Here is a 21,305-nt window from a genome sequence, read left to right as displayed (position 1 = left end):
GGCTGCAGTGAGCTGGTTCAAATAGCATGCCTGAGAATTAGACTTGATTGCTCAGAATCTTCTGAAGTGAATATATTGATGAAGGTTAATCCATGTGTCATGTATAGTCTTTTAAGTAATCTTATTGCAGTGATAGAAATACAAGATAAGACTTGTCCTTTCTCTATAAATGTTGTGATGTGCTATTCAGTCATTTTTTTTTTTTGAAATGCAGATTTGAAATCGTTGGCTATGGATGTTCAACTTGTGTGGGAAATACAGCGCCCTTATCAGACGCAGTTTTAAATGCAGTAAAACAGGTAAAATGTGTGGATTGGCAAGACATCTAAATGATTTTCTTAACTATGTTTTGTTATTAAATTATAGAAAATATATATTGATGTGTTTATATTTCTGTAAACTCTGCATCTCTTGGCAATAGTAACCTGTGAATCTTTAAATGATTCAAAGAATCATTTGTAGATCCTTGAAATAATTCCTTCATAATACAAGGAATTGATTTAGTTTATTTGCAAGATGGATAGTTCTATATTTAAAAATTAGTAATGTTTTTTGGTTAATCTCGCCCTCAGACTTTAATATTTAAGATTGCTTATATATGATTATCCAAATTTGTACCATCTCTAGAATTGAACTTATTTGTTTGTGTGTTTGTGTTTTTTTCAGGGTGATTTGGTTACCTGTGGAATTTTATCTGGAAACAAAAATTTTGAAGGTCGTCTTTGTGATTGTGTTCGTGCCAATTATCTTGCCTCTCCACCCTTAGTGGTAGCTTATGCCATAGCAGGCACAGTGAATATAGATTTCCAGACAGAACCTTTAGGTATCTTTTCCTTTATGTATATGTATACCTACACATACTTTTCCCAGTAGAAGTCGTTATATTTTTGAAATGTTTCTTAGACCATCTATTCTTTGAATTATTTCAGGAAGACGTATGATAATGTATAATTGTTAATCTGTGTTTATGTGAAGAAAATAAAATGTGCAGGTAATTAGTTCTTCCAGCCGCTTAAGCCTGAAGCACCCTGTTGAATCATTTACTTGATTTCCATGATATATCTTTGAAAAGGTATGAACATTTTCAGAGAGTTATTTTTTTTACTGAGTATCATGTTCAAAAATTTTAACCAGGTACTGACCCCACCGGCAAGAACATTTACCTGCATGATATTTGGCCTAGTCGAGAAGAAGTTCATCGAGTAGAGGAAGAACATGTTATACTATCCATGTTTAAAGCATTAAAAGATAAAATAGAAGTAAGAGTCTTATGTGTTTCTTAAATAGTTTAATCAATTTGCAGTGTTCTTTTATTTCATATATCTTCTGAACAGAATAAAAATTAAAATTACATTATTTTGAATACAGTTTTTAATGTGTAATAGTAAGTTTGTATCTGGAATCTGTAGTTAAAAAGAAGATGGCGACTGGGCACAGTGGCTCATGCCTGTAATCCCAGCACTTTGGGAGGCCGAGGCAGGTTGATCACGTGAGGTCCGGAGCTCAAGACCAGCCTGACCAACATGGAGAAACCCCATCTCTACTAAAAATACAAAACAATTAGCCAGGCTTGGTGGCGCATGCCTGTAATCCCAGCTACTCAGGAGGCTGAGGCAGGAGAATTGCTTGAACCCGGGAGGTGGAGGTTGCGGTGATCCGAGATCACACCACTGCGCTCCAGCCTGAGCAACAAGAGTGCAACTCTGCCTCAAAAAAAAAAAAAAAAAAAAAAAAAAAAAAAAAAAAAAGAAAGAACATGTCTTAGAGTATCAGAATTCATTAGTGTTGATTGGATGATCCGTGCAGCAAACCACCATGGCACACATTTACCTATGTAACAAACCTGCACATCCTGCATAGGTACCCCAGAAGTTAAAATAAAAGTTGAGGGGGAAAAGAAAGAATTGATTAGGTGTTTAGAATACATCATTGAACAAAACACAAAATTCTCCTGGGGAGAGGCAAATAAGCTGTAAAGAGAATAATTGGATAAATTATGCAATATTTATTATTTTTTATTATTTATTTTTTGGTGTTTTTTGGGAGATGGCGCCCCACTCTGTCACCCAGGCTGGAGTGCAGTGGCCTGAAGCAGCTCACTGCAGCCTTAACCTCCTGGACTCAAGCAATCCTGCTCCTCAGCCTCCCGAGTAGCTGGGGCCACAGGCACTCGCCACCAGGCCCAGCTAATTTTTTATTTTTTGTAAAATAATAAAAAATGATCAGGCTGGTCTCAAACTCCTGGACTCAAGTGATCCGCCCACCTCAGCCTCCCAAAGTGTTGGGATTACAGGCGTGAGCCACTGTGCCTGGCCTAAGAAATGGTGAGATTTTTGGCTGTAGTTTGAAGGCTTTGATGTGGAACAAATACATTGAAAAAGCAGAGGTTTTTCTCCATTATAACATTCTTAGACATTAACAGCATACCTCATACATGCTTAATCTCTCCGTAGCAACACATAGAAATCTTTCTAAATTCTTTAACTTTTTTGGACTCTGTGAAGTCTTTATGTTCAGTTTATATTGAAACTTGCCCCTTGGAGTGTTCCTGAAGATCTAGTGTGCTAGAATTTGAGGAGCAAATTTTTAATCATTCTGTCCAAAAACATCATGATTTTTTAGAACACACTGTTTTGGCTGGGCATGGTGGCTAACACCTATAATCCCAACCCTCTGGGAGGCCAAGGCGCACGTATCGCTTGAGCTCAGGAGTTTAAGACCAGCCTGGGCAAAAATTAAAATTTTAAATTTTAAAAAAAGAAAAGAATACACTCTTAATTTTCTTTCCAAATGGATAAGGCCTATTTTTGTTGTTGTAACCTAAGTACTATTTTATTCCCTTGATCATTTTCATGCGCCTCTTTTTCTGAGTCCTTTTATCTTTGCTTTGGTTCATCAACCAAAACTGTGTTCACAGATGGGGAATAAACGGTGGAATTCCTTAGAGGCACCGGATTCAGTTTTGTTTCCATGGGACTTAAAGTCTACTTATATCAGATGCCCTTCATTTTTTGATAAACTTGTAAGTACTGTCTTACTATTTGATCTTTTAAAGATTGTTATAAACTAAGAAGTCTTGTAAAGAGTTAAATGCCTTGAACTTTTACCTTCTAGACCAAAGAGCCAGTTGCACTCCAGGCTATTGAAAATGCCCATGTCTTATTATATTTGGGAGACTCTGTCACAACAGATCATATATCACCTGCAGGAAGTATCGCTAGGAATAGTGCTGCCGCTAAGTATTTGACAAACAGAGGGTAGGTGTACATGGCTTTAGAGTGTTTTTGTTTTTTCTTGTTTCTTACTGATTAAGAGGCTTCTATTGGTCATGTTGCTTTTTTCCAGTAAATACATGCTATCGTAGGTATCTGACTCCCAATGTGTTTGTCTTAAGCAAGAATGGAGAGTGGCGGGGTGGGGGGGTACCTTCTGTACTTGTCTTTGCTTGTGACTTTAGAAAATGAAATTGCAATTTTAAATTGAGCCCTTATAGTCTAAATAGCTGATTGGAAATAAGACTTTTCTTTTTCAGTGCGACTTTATTGAAAAGTCAGCTTGGTTTTACCTACCAAATGAAGCCTGTTCATTTGGTTAAAACCAACTTCCCATTATTGGAGTAAGGAATTTAAATGTGTATTTCATGGGCTATAAAATATACATGTGTGAGGCTGGGAATGATATGTACAAATCAAAAGACAATGAATATCTGCTTCATGAGCCTAAAATTTTATAGGAACAATAAACGTAAAGGCCATTTATATTGGAGATGTAAATTTAAAACTGGTAAGATTTTATTTCATTTCTACATGATTAATCATGTAGAGTTGCCCTGTTATCAAAGGACTGTTTTGACAATAGAGACAAAGTTTTGCTAAAAGCAGAATTTGTAGTACTGCTACCTGATTAGCTTATTGGATGCTTGTTTTGATGCTTGAGTAATTAAAATGACAAGCTTTTTCATTGAAATTTATTTATTTATTTATTTATTTTTGAGACAGCCTCACTCTGTCACCCAGGCTGTAGTGCAGTGGTGCAATCTCAGCTCACTGCCACCTCTGCATCCCTGGTGCAAGCAATTCTCCTGCCTCAGCCTCCCAACTAGCTGGGATTACAGGCACGCGCACTATGCCCAGCAAGTTTTTGTATTTTTAGTAGAGATGGGGTTTCACCATGTTGGCCAGGCTGGTCTCAAACTCCTGATTGAGTGATACGCCCACATCGGCCTCCCAAATTGCTGGGATTACAGGCATGAGCCATCGTGCCCAGCCAAAATGTCAATATAGCTTGTCTTGACATGTGGTAATATTGCATAGCTTTTATTATAAAGTGGTGAGAAATGTTTTCTTTCCTGTAAATATTTTTTTGGTTGTGATTTCCATCTTCATAATTGTGACATACTTCCAAAAAAAAAGGTCAACACTTCTCTCAAATGTACAATTTTTGTAATTATTATGCCTTCTGATATGTATTTCTTAGCATATTTAATCCAGTAGTGCTCATCAATTAGAATTTTCTAAAAATAAAGACACGCAAACCTCCTACCACTCCCATCCTGAAGTAAGAATTTAAATGCACAAATTTAGAGTATTGTTGCCTTTGCATAAAAGACCAAATCAGAGGCTGATAAAAGTCAGTTGTTGATTGTTGAGATACTTATGTTCAGTTATTTTTCCCTAAAAAGTTATATATAGTCACTAATCCAGTAGCAATACCCCTAGCACCCAGATTATGATTTCTAAATACTATTTCCCAGTATAGTGAACCAGTGCTTCATGGAGAAATTATTGATTCCAGATCTGGGACTGGAAAATGTACACGATTTTACCAAAAATTACCAAGATTACCAAAAACAAGGGAGTTGTCAGAGACCATCAGGCTTCTGTCTAAAGGTCTCAGGGCCAGGACCAGCTCATTAGCTTGAAAACTGGTAAATAATCAATTCTTTAACCAGCCTTTCATGTATGGAATGTATTTCAGCATAACCAAATCATTGATGAAGGAAAGTTTGTCATTTTGTTTGTTTTTAGAGACAGGGTCTCACTCTTGCCTGGGCTGAAAAGCAGTGGCAGTTGGACCTCTGCTGCCTGGAACTCCTGGGCTCAAGCACTCTTCCTGTCTCACCCTCCTGAGTAGCTTGGGACTATAGGCTCACACCGTCATGCCTGGATAATTTTTAAATTTTTCGTAGAGATGAGATCTCCCTTTGTTGCACAGGCTGGTCTCCAACACATGGGCTCAAGCATTCCTCCCACTTTGGCCTCCCAAAGTGCTGGTATTGCAGGCATGAGCCACCATGCCTGCTGGGAAGTTTTTCTTTATAGAACTTTTGTACCTAAAAAATGAAGAAGGAATGGGTGAATTACAGTATCACTATTTTACAGTCTCTAATAAGCAATCTAGACCACAATGAGCAATCACTGGTAACATTCCAGGAAAAGACAGTTGGCTGTCTTGTGCCTCCTAATAGAAGTACATATGACCTATGAAGCATTGTTGCCAAAAATTAAAAACCCAAATCTTATCAAACCACTGGATCTGACATGTGATTTACAAGAACATAAGGCAGAAGAACATGTTAAATGATCCATGGAGATGCAGTCAACACAATGTGGGTACAGAAGACTATACAAGTAACTTTATTTCATCAGATAGAGCACAAGCAGGAGGAAGGAGAGGGAACATATATTGTCATTCCTCAGTATAGATGTGGGATTGGTTCCAGTACCACCCATGTATACCCAAATCCACACGTACTGAATTCCTACAGTTAGCCCTGCAGAAGCCACATATATGAAAAGTCGTATTTGCAGTTTTCTGCATCCTGTGAATAATATATTTTCTGTCAGCATTTGGTTGAAAAAAATCGATGTATAAGTGGACCCACACAACTCAAATTCATGTTTAAAGGTCAACTGTAGATTAAAATGCTTGAGATCAACTGAACAGATTTATGAACTGCATTCGGATCCTGATTTGAACAAACCAACTTAAAGTAGCTTGGAAATAATCAGTGACATTTGAATATTGACTATCTGATGTTAAGAAATTATCGTGATTTTTTTTGGTGTAAAGATTTTTTTTTTAAGAGTCTACATCTTTTAGTGAAATGTACTGAAAAGTATGCTGTTAAAATATGTCTCAGTTTTGCTTCAAAATAATCTAATGGGGTTGACTGTAGAAGAAACCAAGAGTCCATTAAGTTACAGCTTGGTGATAGGCGCATGGACATTCATGGTTTTGTTTTCTTTTGTTTGTGTTTGAAATTTTCTGTGATAAAAAAATTTTTCAATAGGTCTTACAACTCAGTAGTATAGATTATTTTCCACATGTAATGAAAACTGACTTTCATTACTTTCTTGTAGCCTTACCCCTCGTGAATTCAACTCTTACGGAGCTCGAAGAGGTAATGATGCTGTAATGACAAGAGGCACTTTTGCAAATATCAAGCTTTTTAATAAGTTTATTGGAAAACCAGCTCCTAAAACAATTCATTTTCCATCAGGACAGACGGTGAGGATGCACACAAAGTACTTAGACAATTTATAACTGGATCAAAATTTGTATTAAAGATTTTTGTGTTTGTTTTAATCTACAGCTAGATGTATTTGAGGCTGCAGAGCTGTACCAGAAAGAAGGTATCCCACTGATTATTTTAGCAGGAAAGAAATATGGTTCAGGAAACTCCAGAGACTGGGCTGCCAAAGGACCGTATTTACTGGTATTGAATCTTAAAATTTATCATCTTAAGCTTCAAAGAGTTTTAAATGTTCCCTTTTGTCAGTAACATCCTGTCAAAGTTTAGTTGGATTTTTTATCGTTATTTGAACCTTATAGGTATAGAGGGTTTTGTTTGTTTGTTTCAGTGATCTTTGGTAATATTTTGTACTCATCTAGTTAGTATCATTTTAATACTCTGAGTTTGGTTAAACCTACATCAGTCTTAAGTGAAGAAGTCAGTATAATAGAGGGAAAGGAAATTCTGTTTTAAACTATTGTTTTATAATTATTTATACCTATTGATCATATTTTTTTGGTTTTTTGGTTTTGAGACAGTGTCCTTGTCACCCAGACTGGAGTGCAGTGGCGCAATCACTGCTCACTGCAGCCATGATCTCCCAGGTGCAATTAGTTCTCCTGCCTCAGCCTCCGAAGTAGCTGGGACTACGCCATGAGTTACCACACCTGGCCAATTTTTGTATTATTTGTAGAGATCGGATCTCCCTATTTTGCTCAGGCTGATCTTGAACTCCTGGGCTCGAGTGATCCTCCCGCTGTGGCCTCCCAAGGTGCTGGGATTACAGGCTTGAGCCATGTGCCTGGCCCCCACTGTTAATTTTACTTGCCTCCTTTTGATTTAATTTTCTCCGATTTGCCCCATCAATGGGTAAAAGACTCAGAAGTAGTGGGCCAAGTTTCACCTTTTTTCCACCTAAATAGGAGATTGTGGTGCCTGGCTGTCTGCCAGAAGGACATTTCTCCTGAGACTGTTTCCTTGTTGCAGAGCAAATAGGCCATCTGCTGGGGGGAATAGTCATGTGACATGTGCTTTTTGCCATTTCATATTCACAGATGCTTCTCTTTACAATTGTAGCTGTAAAAAGTCTGGCTGAAACACAGATATCATGCAGGCCTCATTCTTATTTTAATCTTTAATATCTCCTTTAAAATGTAAATACTCTGAGGGGCTATGGGAATAAACCAAAATCTCATCCTTCTAAGATACTAATTATAAGTATTATTATGAGTATTAATGATAGGTATAGGTTATTTTTATTCTGGAAATTGTTTTAGTGTGTTTGTTTTTGTTGTTGGAAGCTTTCCTCATATGGCAGGTGATGCTTGGCCCTCCATTTGTTAGACATTAAAAAACTGATTACAAGCTGTGGATGGAGGCTGGGTTTTGTCAGTTACTGGGCCTTACTATAGGTGACTGGGTGATAAGCTACCTTTTTCATTAAGAGATTCTATATGTCATTATCTGTATTTTCTTTGAGGCCATCCAGTTTCTTGAAGGAAAGAGACTCGTTCAGTATGTAGACATCTACTTAGTCCCCTGTTTTCAATCTGGTATTCTCAAGCCCCTGTGCCCAGTGTTTGTCAGTTTAGAGAATGTATTCTCTTCCTTATTTCTGCTATAATAAAAAATGAGTATAAAAATTTGTAAAAAATGAGTAAAAATGAGTAAAAAAGAACAAAAATTGGTTCTCAGGTGGTAAAAAAAAAAAATTCTACTTTTTGCACATAAAGTACAGATAAATAAGAGTACATTAAAAGATACATGGCATCTTAGTGGTACTAAAATTTTGGAGAGAAGGGAGGTGAACAGGAAGACACAATTCGGGGGAAAAAAGTATTAAAAGACTCCTTAGGTAGACAGTGGAGAAAAAAGTTGAAAAACACAAGTCTAGAGGCTTTGGCTCATTTTTTCCAGAGAATAAACCTCCACTCTTATGGAGTGGGGATTGAGCTGGGTCTGACTGCTTTGTATGGCCTTGTAACCCGTATCCACGAGTATTCTGAGAACCTCATGCCTCTGAATCTCAATCCTTTTCCTGGGTCTTGTGTTGCACATTAACTCAGACCTTACTGGTATCACTCTCTAATTTCATTTTATCATTCTGTGGTTTCAACATTGTCTTCTAAATCAGTTACCTATCTCTGTTTTCTAAATATTTATAGAATTCTCTCATCCTATTCCCTTTGTTGCTATGGGCTTTTACCCTCTTCATTATTGTTGTTACTTATTTACATTTTTTGGAGATAGGGTCTCACTCTGTTGCCCAGGCTGGAATGCAGTGGCATGATCTCAGCTCCCTGCAACCTCCACTTACAACCTCAAGTGCTTCTCCTGCCTCAGCCTCCATAGTAGCTGAGATTACAGGTGTGCACCACCATGCCCAGCTAATTTTTCTGTTTTTAGATAGAGATGGAGTTTCGCCATGTTGGCCAGGCTGGTCTCAAACTCCCGGCCTCAAGTGATCTGCCCACCTCGGCCTCCCATAGTGCTGGCATTACAGGTGTGAGCCACTGCATCCAGCCTATTCTTGTTACTTTTTTTATTTTATTTTTTATTTTTTTGGTAGAGACAGGGTCTCACTATATTGCCCAGGCTGGTCTCAAACTCCTGGCCTCAAATAATCCTTCTGCCTCAGCCTCCAAAGTACTGGGATTATAAGCATATAAGCCACTGCACCTGGCCCCATATACCTTCTTTATTCCTTTATTTTAGTGGCATTTCAAGAGTGTTGAAAACGTGTTAGATCTGCCATGTTTAAATAGAAATCCTTCTGAGCCCTACTTTGGGGTCAAAGGAGCCAGCCCATTTATAGAGCTCTTGTGATGTGGTGTAGGCAGCAGCAGTACTTAACCCTAGAGCAGCAGAAAGGGATCAGAATAATTTAGAGAGCTCCGTAAAACTTCAGAAAAATAATCTGTAAAAAGGTTCTGTAAATACTTTGATAAAATATTGATTCAGTATGAGGTATTAGACTAAAAGTATTTAGACAAAGGCCAAAGTAGATTTTTGCCCCCTTTAAATGCTCAATAAATAACTTTCAGAAGTGATTAGAGGTAATAAAATGCACATTTATTACAGGGTGTGAAAGCTGTTTTGGCCGAAAGTTATGAAAAAATACACAAAGATCATTTGATTGGAATTGGCATAGCTCCACTTCAGTTCCTTCCAGGAGAAAATGCAGATTCCTTGGGCCTCTCTGGTAGAGAAACATTTTCTTTAACATTTCCTGAAGAACTATCTCCTGGAATTATATTGAATATACAGGTATCTCTAAATTTTTCAAATATATGATTATGTACTCAAATGTTTATGAATTATTGAGTAAGAATCAATTGCTGTAAATTATATACTAATGTCACTTAATGAATGTTAAGTTGCCGTTTAAGATGACTCTTCCATACTTAGATGTAGCTATGTTAATAGTTCATGTTCTCTGAGGAAAAGTGGAAAGAACTGGATGCTTATACCAGAAAAAAGAACACATGAAGGGGAATCTTGACTTCCACTTAACAAGTGCCAGCTTCCTTTTCATGGTGGTCATTTTTTTGCTGTCCTGATCTAATCTTAACGCAGGCATACATACCACTCCAAAGAGAGAGTAAGGTTGAACGTTCAAAGTTAGAGCAAAACAGACTTTACAACTAAGAAAAAAGGGGAAAGAGTAGGTGTTATTGATTACATGCAATCAATATTTGGTGTAAAATGAAATGAGTAGTGAGTGTAACTTCCCCAATTAATAAGTCAAAATCTAAATGCAGCTATTTTTCTACTTAGCTATGAAGCCCATGGTCAGGTATCTCAGGTGTTTTTCAAGCAGCAGAAAAGTTTCAGGCAATCAGAGTATAAGAAATTAGAACCAGCATAAATCAGACAGAATCTGTGGCAAGTACAGTCATTAAATGTGAAGACAAATGGTCTTAACCATCAAGTAGCACCTGGAAGATTTACTTGCTCACATGAGATGTTTTTGTTTCTTTCAAGACAAGCACTGGAAAAGTATTCAGCGTGATTGCTTCATTTGAAGATGATGTGGAAATAACATTATACAAACATGGAGGATTATTAAACTTTGTGGCACGAAAATTCTCATAGTATCTACTTACCATGGATACCTTTCATAACTGGTAACTGCAAAGCCTTTTGTGCTGGACCCAGGAATCCTTACCATGGAGCAGCAGATAGTCCCAGTATACTCACTTATCTCATCCATGGATGTAAATGATGATGAATCAACATAGTAACTGAAATGAAATCTTCTTGATTTTAAATAATATACGAATGGTGCTATTAACATTGCTAAAATCAACGTGTGAAGTGTGTTGTGGAAGAGACCTGTAAGTATGGGGGGGCGATATTTTATCAGACCATTTTGTAAATAAAGGCAGAATTTGTGTTGAAGATTCTTATATGAGTAACCTTCCTGGATTTGTTTAGTTTTGCACCAATAAAACTGTGTACTACTGTTTGTTGGTTTAAGAGTAGCAGATTGAAATATAAGAAGCCAGATTAGACTCTAAAATTGTGGTCATTGGAATCTCATTTATAAATGGGCCTTTTAAGTATATTAATTCCTCTTCAGAATTGAGCTGGACACATTTGGCATTCTTAGTTTGTCATATAACCAGGTTTATCCTTAGTCTAACTGCAAGGGATAGAACCTGCCCCAGGTCACAATCATTCTGTCCAATCCAGCCAAGGTTCTCTCCACATATGAAGATGGACCATGGCAAGATACAACTGATTGTGTGGCACCATGTATTAGCAGTGGAAATATGTATCACATATGATGCAGCCTTTAATGTTTCAGCAGTTTGCCACTGTGACTATCTGGCAGGCCCCCAGATGGCATTATATTAATTGGATTAGATTATTTTGCTCACCTTATGTAATACTGTAACTTCCTATAACCTAATATTTTCAGTATCATTAACCAAAATTTCACACTCATAGTTGCTAAAGAGAATGTTATTCAATCATTAAACTCTGAACTGATTTCTTCTATACATTTAAATTATCCACCCTCAATTATACGGGTGCTCAACCCTATGCGTTATTTAAGTGTTGCTTTTTCTTAATCAAATTGATTTCCTGTCATTCTGAATCATTTATCACCTGCAATGCATGATTCTATTAATTTTGTTATGTTACTGTTTTAACCAAAGCTGACTGTAAGGATAAAACACTTAAGTTGTTGCTGAGTACTATATATCTTCAATATGCATGTCTGCCCATCACATCAAATGTTCTGTCAACAAGATGTTTGGCAATTTTTTTAAAAAAGGTTGGAAAATTAATTATAGAAGGTTCTATACCGTTTTTTAATTAAGAAACTAAATCTAGCAGGCTAAAAGTTAATTGTAGTGATTTTTTTTTCACATAGATACCTTTCTATGACCTAGTTAGTTACTGCAATTCAGAATTAGTTCACATTGCATAAAGAATTACTTGTTTTAAGCAAAATGCTGAAACTACCAAACCAGTGGATGAAGACCACTAAGAACTTTGCACATAATCATACAATCTTTTGAAAATATTTTGCAAATATGTGTTTAGACAATAAGATGGACTAGAGTTTGACAAAATGATTTCTTTATTTAAATTTTGTATAAGTATTTTCTTTGACACTTTCAATTATATTGTGTTCTTGATACATGCTGTATATTTATTTGTCAGTGCATGTGTTTTTAATTTACATGAAAACATGAGTTAGGAGAAATTACAGGTTGAAAGATGAAATGCCTGTATGTGCTCTGAAGAAATGGTAATTCCAGATTGTGCGGGGGGGGAAACAAATCTTGTTTTGTTTTGTTTTGTTTTGTTTTGTTTTTTGAGACGGAGTCTTGCTCTGTCGCTGGGCTGGAGTGCAATGGCGCGATCTTGGCTCACTGCAACCTCCGCCTCCTGGGTTCAAGCGATTCTCCTGCCTCAGCCTCCTGAGTAGCTGGGATTACAGGCGTGCACCACCACACCCGGCTAATTTTTGTAGTTTTAGTAGAGACAGGGTTTCACCATGTTGGCCAGATGATCTGAATCTCTTGACCTAGTGATCCGCCCGCCTCGGCCTCCCCAAGTGCTGGGATTACAGGCGTGAGCCACCACACCCAGCCTATATTGTTTTGAAGGCATACTCTATATATAGTTATGGGCAGAGGCACAGGCATCCTCAGCAGCTGATTCAGGAGATGATGGTAAAGCTAGCTAACTATGAATTAAACATTCACATATCCAGTCTACCTGGTCCAGTAATAATACAAGCAAATCTTGTATTTCAGGAACAAATCAAGATTCTCTTAATTTTTTGGCTTATATACAATGAAGTAAAAACTTGATAAACATGGTTTCAAATTGAGGAGGAGAGTCTTGGATGTATGTTTTAATATGTATACCTTATAATTCTGCCTCTAGCCAAATGCTATGTTTGCAAAATGTGGCATCTGTTAGTTTTTATTGTCTGTATCTTCTTTGTTGACTATACCTGGGTAATTTTGTGTTACCAAAAAAAATAAGGAAGTGTAATGTCAGACACACAAGAAAAGCAAATCAGTGTTGTAAGCTTAAAGTACAATTTCAAAGGTCATTACCAACAGCAGGTTTTTTTTTTTATACTTTAAAAACATTATGCTACATATCATTGCCATTTTCATATTTTGGGGTTTTGCTACTCTTATACAATGGAATCAATGAAAATGTCATCCAGCCACTGAATTGCCATTATTATATCTAAAAAGTTTCTAAGATGACAGTTGTCACTATTTTGTTTTATCTCCATGCTGACATTTGAAAGAAGGTACTAGTATCCCTCTAGCCAGATTGCTTAGTTTTTCGTTGGTAATCAAACAACAGTTGTAGTAAAGGAAAGTAAAGCTAGGACCTAAATCAGAATCATAGTTGCCTGCATATATGGTAACAAGGTTGTGTGCATTTGCTTTCACAGTGATGAGTGAGAGGATGAGAAGAAATTATTCGACATTTTTCTGTGGTTGAATAGAAGACACCTTTCTTTTGTCTTTAGGTTTAGGAGAAGATACTAAGATACTGGATGTTTGTCCTATCTTAGTTTGGTTGGAGTAATAAGAGAGAAGAAGAGGGTAGACTTTGGCTTTTTCAGTGTTTTTTCCCCTAAAGAGTGATATTGCTGATGTTTCTATCAGTTTTACATATAATATGTGGCTATGAAACCATATATCTCACTTAAGTAACAGACAAAGTAATCACTTTGTCTATCACTAAGTAATAGACAAAAATCATTGTCTATTATTTAAAGCCAACAAAACAGTGTAACAGTTTTAAGTTCAATAATGTTAAGTATTGTATAGAAATATATTGGAGGCAAAGTTCAGTTGATGACAATTGTGTATATGTTACTGATGCTGTAAATTATTTTTAATAAAGAAAATTGTATTATCACATTTGATTCTTGTTCTATTTTGTAGTAGTTGAAAATAAAACAACATGATGTAAGAAATATGCTGCCATCCGGCTGGGCGCGGTGACTCACGCCTGTAATCCCAGCACTTTGAGAGGCTGAGGCAGGCGGATCACGAGGTCAGGAGATCGAGACCATCCTGGCTAACACAGTGAAACCCCGTCTCTACTAAAAATACAAAAAATTAGCCGGGCGTGGTGGCGGGTGCCTGTAGTCCCAGCTGCTCGGGAGGCTGAGGCAGGAGAACAGCGTAAACGCTGGAGGCAGAGATTGCAGTGAGCGGAAATCATGCCACTGCACTCCAGCCTGGGCAACAGAGTGAGACTCTGTCTCAAAAAAAAAAAAAAAAAGAAAAAAAGAAATGTGCTGCCATCCAGATGCTATGTGTTCTTGTGCCTCTGTGCTACGGGAGCAGCTGAGGATGCCTGCTCCCTGTGCTGCCTGTTCATTAGTGTTCATGAGGCAAGTCATCGGAAGCTGGGAGCCAGGATCCCAGGTGTATTTGTTTGTTCTCACATTGGTATAAAGAAATGCCTGAGACTGGGTAATTTATTTTAAAAAGAGGTTTAATTGGCTCATGGTTCTGCAGTATGTACAGGAAGCATGATGCTGGCATCTGCTTGGCTTCTGGGGAGGCCTCAGGAAACTTAAAATCAAGGTGGAAGATTAAGTGGGAGCAAGCACTTCACATGGCCAGAGCGGGAGGAAGAGAGAGACAGGGGAGGTGTCACACACTTTTAAACAACGAGATCTCCGGAGAACTCACTATTGGGACAGCACCAAGGGGGATGGTGTTAAACCAGAAGAAACCGCCCCCATAATCCAGTCACCTCCCACCAGGCCCCACCTCCAACACTGGAGATTACAATCCGACATGAGATTTGGGTGGGGACACTCATCGAAAAAGACATATCCTTTCTTCCCACTATTATTAGCAACCTAAATGAGTAAGGTTTATTTCTTAGAATTCAGTAATCATAAACAATAATTGGCACTTTATTAGAATTTTCTAAGGATTCCAATTTAGTATTCTAAGAAGTTTGCATTACCTAAAGGCTAATACCAACATAGGCACAAGCTGCTGGTTTGAATATCCAGTATAGGAGGAAACTTAAGAGCTTCATCAGTGTAGCATTTAGTTGGTTTACAGTTTTCACTTGATGCTAATTTTGCTGTTTAATTACAAAGTAGCTTCAGATTTACCATTTTGATTTGCCGTATGTTGTAAACCTGTGTTCTATACTTGAAAAATGCATTTATTGCAAAAGCAGATGTATATGTAATTCTCACAAAATTTGCTTGTATAATGACAAGTGTGGCCAGGCGAGGTGGTTCACACTTTGGGAGGCCAAGGCAGGAGGCAGGAGGATCACTTGAAATCAGGAATTTGACCCCACCCTGGGCAACATAGCAAGACCCTGTTTCTTAAAAAATAATAATAATTAGCTTGGTGTGGTGGTGTGCACCTGTAGTCCCAGCTACTTGGGAGGCTGAGGCAGGAGGATCGCTTGAGCCTAGGTTGAAGCTGCAGCAAGCTATGATTTATGCCACTGCACTCCAGCCTGGGTGACAGCAAGACCCTGTCTCTTAAATAAGTGCGTTGTCACTGTGAATTTTGTATTTATGTGGTGTTAGTACTGAATTTTAAGCATTTTTTTCAATATTTCCCTATCAATATTTGTATGATCTGTGGCAGGGTCCCTTTTTATTACCAATATTAGTAATTTGTGTTTTCTATTTTTTCCTTGATTAGTCTTTCTAAAGGTTAAAAATTGAATTAATTTTTTAAAGAGCCAATTTTTTACATTATTTTCTCCATTATTTTCTGGTTTTTTGTTTGATTTTGGTTTTTTTTGTTTGTTTGTTTGTTTGTTTTTGTTTTGAGACAGAGTCTGGCTCTGTGGCCCAGGCTAGAGTGCAGTGGTGCAATCTCGGCTCACTGCAACCTCCACCTCCCGGGTTCAAGCGATTCTCCTGCCTCAGCCTCCCGAGTAGCTGGGATTACAGGCATGCGCCACCATGCCCGGCTAATTTGTTTTGTATTTTTAGTAGAGACGGGGTTTCACCACGTTGGCCAGGCTGGTCTCAAACTCCTGACCTCATGTGATCGGCCCGCCACGGCCTCCCAAAGTGCTGGGATTACAGACATGAGCCACCGTGCCTGGTTTGTTTTGTTTTATTGGTTTCTGCTCTTAAGTATTTCCTTTCTGTTTCTTATTTAATTTCCTCCTTTCCCCCAGCTTTGTAACACTTTTCCTCCAATGTAAATGTAAATATTTAAATTTTCCTCTAAGCGCTGCTTTAGCTGTAGCCCACTGTGGAGACTAAAGCCAATTTTGAGCATTTTAAACAACTTGTAATATATAAAGGAAGTATCATAAAACTGCTGGGATATTGTTTTATGGGACATTGTTTTATAATGTAAAATCATGTCTATAATCTCACTGCAAATTGTTCATTTTGTTTCACTCTTTTTTTTAAAAAAATTATAAAAATAGAGGTGGGGGTCTCACTGTGTTGCCCAGGCTGGTCTTGAGTGCCTGGCCTCAATCAGTCCTCCCACCTCAGCCTCCCAGACTGTTGGGATTACAGGCATGAGCCACCATGACCAGCCACTGAGCTATGTTTGAGAGCCACTACTTAAAAGTGCTCCAGTAGCCAACTGAAGAAACGTTAATACAATGACATGACATTTTTCCCCCCTAGAAACGGGTCTCACTATGTGGCCCAGGCTGACCTCGAACTCCTGGGCTCAAGCACTTTTCCTGCCCAAGCCTCCTGGAGTAGCTGGGACTATAGACATGCAACACCATGCCTGGCTTAAAATGACATATCTGGCCGGACACGGTGGCTCACACCTGTAATCCCAGCACTTTGGGATGCCAAGGTGGGTGGGTCACGAGGTCAGTTCGAGACCAGCCTGGCCAACATGGTGAAACCCCGTCTCTACTAAAAATGCAAAAATTAGCTGGGTATGGTGGCATGTGCCTGTATTCCCAGCTACTAGGGAGGCTGAGGCGGGAGAATCGCTTGAACCCAGGAGGCGGTGGTTGCAGTGAGCTGAAACCACACCATTGTACTCCAGGCTGGGTGATAGGGCAAGACTCCGTCTCAAAAAAAAAAAAAATGACAACACGTCTTACGTTGGTGGAACTTTTTAAAATGTTGTCAATGTTGTCAATGTTTAAAATCCAATGTTGGCATTATTGAGAGGAAAACATGATTTGGCAACATGTATTGATTGTGAGGCTCAGACCAGGTGATGTGGCTCACGCCCGTAATCCCAACACTCTGCGAGGCTGTGGTGGGAGGATTGCTTAACCCAGGAGTTCAAGACCAGCGTGGGAAACATCGCGAAACCCGTCTCCACAAAAAATTAGCCAGGCGTAGTGATGCGCACCTGTAGTCCCAGCTACTCAGGAGGCTGAGGTGGGTGGATCCCTTGAGCCCAGGAGGCGGAGGCTGCAGTGAGCTGAGATTGCGCCACTGCACTCCTGAGCGACAGAGTGAGACCCTGTCTCAAAAAAAATAAAAAGGCCTTAAAAGTGTTTATTCGCGGCCGGGCGCGGTGGCTCACGCTTGTAATCCCAGCACTTTGGGAGGCCGAGGCGGGTGGATCACGAGGTCAGGAGATCGAGACCACGGTGAAACCCCGTCTCTACTAAAAATACAAAAAAATTAGCCGGGCGTGGTGGCGGGCTCCTGTAGTCCCAGCTACTCAGAGAGGCTGAGGCAGGAGAATGGCGTGAACCCGGGAGGCGGAGCTTGCAGTGAGCCGAGATTGCGCCACTGCACTCCAGCCCGGGTGACAGAGCGAGACTCCATCTCAAAAAAAAAAAAAAAAAAAGTGTTTATTCTCTTATACCTAGTAATATGACGCTGAGCAGTTTAAACACATAAAGTGTACGAAAGATTTATGTATGAGGATATTCTTTTTTTTTTTTTTTGAGACGGAGTCTCGCTCAGTCGCCCAGGCTGGAGTGCAGTGGCGCGATCTCTGCTCACTGTAAGCTCCGCCTCCTGGGTTCACACCATTCTCCTGCCTCAGCCTCCCGAGTAGCTGGGACTACAGGGGCCCGCCACCATGCCCGGCTAATTTTTTTGTATTTTTAGTACAGACGGGGTTTCACCGTGTTAGCCAGGATGGTCTCGATCTCCTGACCTTGTGATCCGCCCGCCTTGGCCTCCTAAAGTGCTGGGATTACAGGCGTGAGCCACCGCGCCCGGCCGAGGATATTATTTAAAACAAGGAAATGGTCACTTAAAGTGAAAAAGGCAATTTACAAAGTACATTTTTTTTTCTTTTTTGAGACAGAGTATTGCTCTGTCGTCCAGGCTGGAGTGCAGTGGTGCGATCTCGGCTCACTGCAAACTCCACCTCCTAGGTTCAAGCGATTCTCCTACCTCAGCCTCCTAGGAGCTGGGATTACAGGCACCGGCCACCACGCACGGCTACTTTTTATCTTTTTAGTAGAGATGGGGTTTCACCATGTTATCCAGGCGGGTCTCAAACTCCTGAACTCAAGTAAGCCACCTCCATCGGCCTCCCCAAATGCTCAGATTACAGGCATGAGCCACCACACCCTACCAAATACAATATTTCAAAAGAAATATAACAAGGAAGGCAGTTGTGGATCCAGTGGCCCTGCCTCCAATTCGCACAATTTCCAGATTCAATCTTAATTCCCATTCCCTTATCCCAAGAGAAGTAGAAAAAGACCAATAGAGCTGGGATAATGACGGGTGGAAATAACTCAGAAGCCACTTAAGGCAAAAAGCATGCAGAGGGGCCTAAGGGAGCCAATAGGATTCCAGTCCTGGTTACAGAAAAATCCAAGTCGAAATCACTCTTTGACAATCTGAAGGAATGAGATATTAATTATGTTCCCCTGGGGTTGTGAAAAACAGCCCTGCCTTTTGGAGATTAGAAGTGAAGCAGGTAAGAACCATATCTAAAGCAGGGGAAGAAGCCTCCCTCAGTAGGTCGTTGATAGGGGTCTGGGAATCATCCAAGTTAATCAGGGTGACTATAGATAATCCGAGCATGTTATATCCTGACAGAAAACAAAGGGTGGATGTGCATTGGCAAAAACAAAATAGAGACCAACTTGCAGGCAGGAGTGGACCAGTGCCAAGGACTCTCTTCCAGTAGCCTACAGTAGATAGAGTGCTCTGACTTATCGGAGAAGTCCTGCTTGGCTGGAGAAAGGCATCAAGCTATTTATCAGCGCCTCATGCCCTCGACAGTTAAGATCATCCAACTAACCTGGCTGTTACCCTATGAATCTCATGCAGCTTTCTGAAAATCATGGGGTCTCTGTGGACTTTCCTGCAGAAAGACAGCCCACTGATTCCACTACCTAGATAAAGACGTGGTGGTGGGTGCCTGTAATCCCAGCTACTCCGTGTAAGAATTAAAGAAAGAGGAAAGAAACACGAAAAGTGGCTTGGCGGTCATGAGAGGTTTATTTTAGAGAAAACAAACCTGAGAGGGGCGTCTGGCCAAGTTAGGTCAGAGGCACACTCTCTTACAGACTAAGTAAGTTTTTAAGGATTCAGGGTGGGAGAGTTTATCAGAGGCTTGGACTGCTTCTGTGTCTCTTTGTTGTGCTTATCTCGGAGGGAGAGTTGTGTGTCTGTTCCCATACATCTTTCTGCAGCTGCAGGCATACCCCCGGAGTCTAATTTTTGTATTTTTAGTAGAGATGGGGTTTCACCGTGTTGGCCAGGCTGGTCTCGAACTCCTGCCCTCAGGTGATCCTCCCGCCTCGGTCTCCCAAATTGCTGGGATTACAGGCGTGAGCCACCTGCGCCCTGCCTAAACTGTTCGGGTTCTAACATTCCAGCATCCTCCTGCGGAACGCAGCCAGGCCTTACTCAGGCCTTCCAATCAGGACCCTTGCAGTTCCTGGGGCTGGGATGGGGTCGAGTCTCCCTGGGGCCACGTTTTCTAAACGTATCACTTCCAGGATACGTGCCTCCAACAGAAGGAAGGCTAGGAAACAAAAACGTGGATGCGGGTGAGGAGCTGTCAGTGTTACCGCGACGACAACGTGGACCCTGCGGAACTCGGAGGTGCCACTCAAGAGCCGAAAGCCTGCCCACTCGGGGTGGGGCGGCAACCCGGAGAGCCAATCAGGAATAAGGAGTCCGGTTCATTAAAAGGTAGCCGGATTCTGACTCGGATACTCACTTTGAAAAGGCGGGGCGGAGTTGCAGAAAGTCAACAGAAGCTGGATCTCTGAATTTCTGTTCGCAGCCTCCTAGGCGGGGCCAGGAAAAAATCCTGGCTCCCGGCCGCGCCCCGCCTTCCAGTAGTCTGCGCTGACTGGGCGGCGAGGGACGGGGAGGAGCCAATCAGAAGTCAGGACTTGCGGGGCTTGGAGGAGGGGCGCGGACGCTGCGGCCCCTGCTCTACCTCCTAGCGCCAGTGCGGGGCCGAGGCCGCAATATCTGGCTGCTGGAAAGCGGGATCCACCCCAGGACGTCGGGTCGCTGCCGGTGAGCCAAGGAGGGGGAAGCAGAAACGAGCCCGGCGTCCCCGCTGCGGAAGTCGGGGGCGCCCCCGAGGGCAGGGAGGCTCGCTGCGAGTGTGGAGCCGGGAGTCCTATGCCTCAGGCTTCTCCAGCCCGCACTACCGTCAGCTCGCTGCGTGCGTGATGGGCAAGTCACCCTTCTTCCCGGACCTCACTTGTAACCTACGAGGGCTGAGCTGGGCCCCCAGAATGAAAGCGTGGCACCCGAGAAGCTGTCGAGGCCAGTCCTCCCGGTCTGTGTGGGGTCGCTGGCCAGGGGCTGTGCCGGCGCCTGGCAGGTGTCTACTGGGAGCAGTCTCTGAGCTCCACTGGACCTCACTTACTCATGCGCCCTCCTCCTCTCTTTTCCTGCCTCTTGGTTCAGCAACCCCTCTGCAGCCCGCTCACCCACCACTCTTTCCCCTTCACCCACCAGGAAGACCCTTAAAAGCACCTAGTAATGCATTGTTGTCTTTGAAAAACTACAGATGCTAAATTCACCACCTTTCTGTTTCATGATCCCCTTGGGGGTGAACTGCCTCGTGGGTCTGTGGAGTGAAGGTCACCCTTGGTTCACCATTTAATATTAAATAAGGGACTAGCCTACGGGCTGAGAATACAGAGATTGACTGGGTATATTCCCTTGGAAGGATGCAGCAAAAGGGAATGTAGGAGAAGAAAGGTAGAGTTGGAAGACATGCTAAGGTAGAATTTACTAGACTTTGTTACACGTTGGGAGTGAGGGACAGGAAAGAATCAAGAATGACTCCTATTTCTTGTCTGGTATACCTTGCACAAAGTACAGAGCTTAAGGTCCAGCCCCCCTGGCTGTAGGACAAAGGTGGTG

At 40.9% G+C, this 21,305-nt stretch overlaps 2 protein-coding genes across 6 annotated transcripts in view; both read left to right on the top strand.

The window, feature by feature from the left end:
* The window catches only part of IREB2 (iron responsive element binding protein 2), a 63,611-nt gene extending 49,685 nt beyond the window's left edge, over window positions 1-13,926 (top strand). For 2 of the 3 annotated variants that reach the window (XM_055277551.2, XM_055277553.2), the window contains exons 14-22: window positions 215-299; window positions 667-823; window positions 1,135-1,259; window positions 2,918-3,022; window positions 3,115-3,257; window positions 6,363-6,510; window positions 6,596-6,718; window positions 9,596-9,781; window positions 10,499-13,926. In XM_055277551.2, the coding sequence (XP_055133526.1) occupies window positions 215-299; window positions 667-823; window positions 1,135-1,259; window positions 2,918-3,022; window positions 3,115-3,257; window positions 6,363-6,510; window positions 6,596-6,718; window positions 9,596-9,781; window positions 10,499-10,609 (1,183 nt within the window). In that variant the 3' untranslated portion in view covers window positions 10,610-13,926. The remainder of the gene's footprint in view (window positions 1-214; window positions 300-666; window positions 824-1,134; window positions 1,260-2,917; window positions 3,023-3,114; window positions 3,258-6,362; window positions 6,511-6,595; window positions 6,719-9,595; window positions 9,782-10,498) is intronic. The other variant, XM_055277552.2, reaches the window with a different exon arrangement.
* A 6,383-nt stretch (window positions 13,927-20,309) lies between these two features.
* The window catches only part of HYKK (hydroxylysine kinase), a 30,224-nt gene continuing 29,228 nt past the window's right edge, over window positions 20,310-21,305 (top strand). Inside the window, exon 1 of one of the 3 annotated variants that reach the window (XM_055277570.2) lies at window positions 20,310-20,444. The gene's annotated coding sequence lies outside the window, so the exon portion shown is untranslated. The remainder of the gene's footprint in view (window positions 20,445-21,305) is intronic. The other 2 variants (XM_055277571.2, XM_063638658.1) reach the window with 2 other exon arrangements.

Source organism: Symphalangus syndactylus, chromosome 5 (genome assembly GCF_028878055.3).
Source record: "Symphalangus syndactylus isolate Jambi chromosome 5, NHGRI_mSymSyn1-v2.1_pri, whole genome shotgun sequence".
Lineage (NCBI taxonomy): Eukaryota > Metazoa > Chordata > Mammalia > Primates > Hylobatidae > Symphalangus > Symphalangus syndactylus.
The sequence above is the reverse complement of the archived record's forward strand: the minus strand, read 5'-3'. Positions and strand labels throughout refer to the sequence as shown.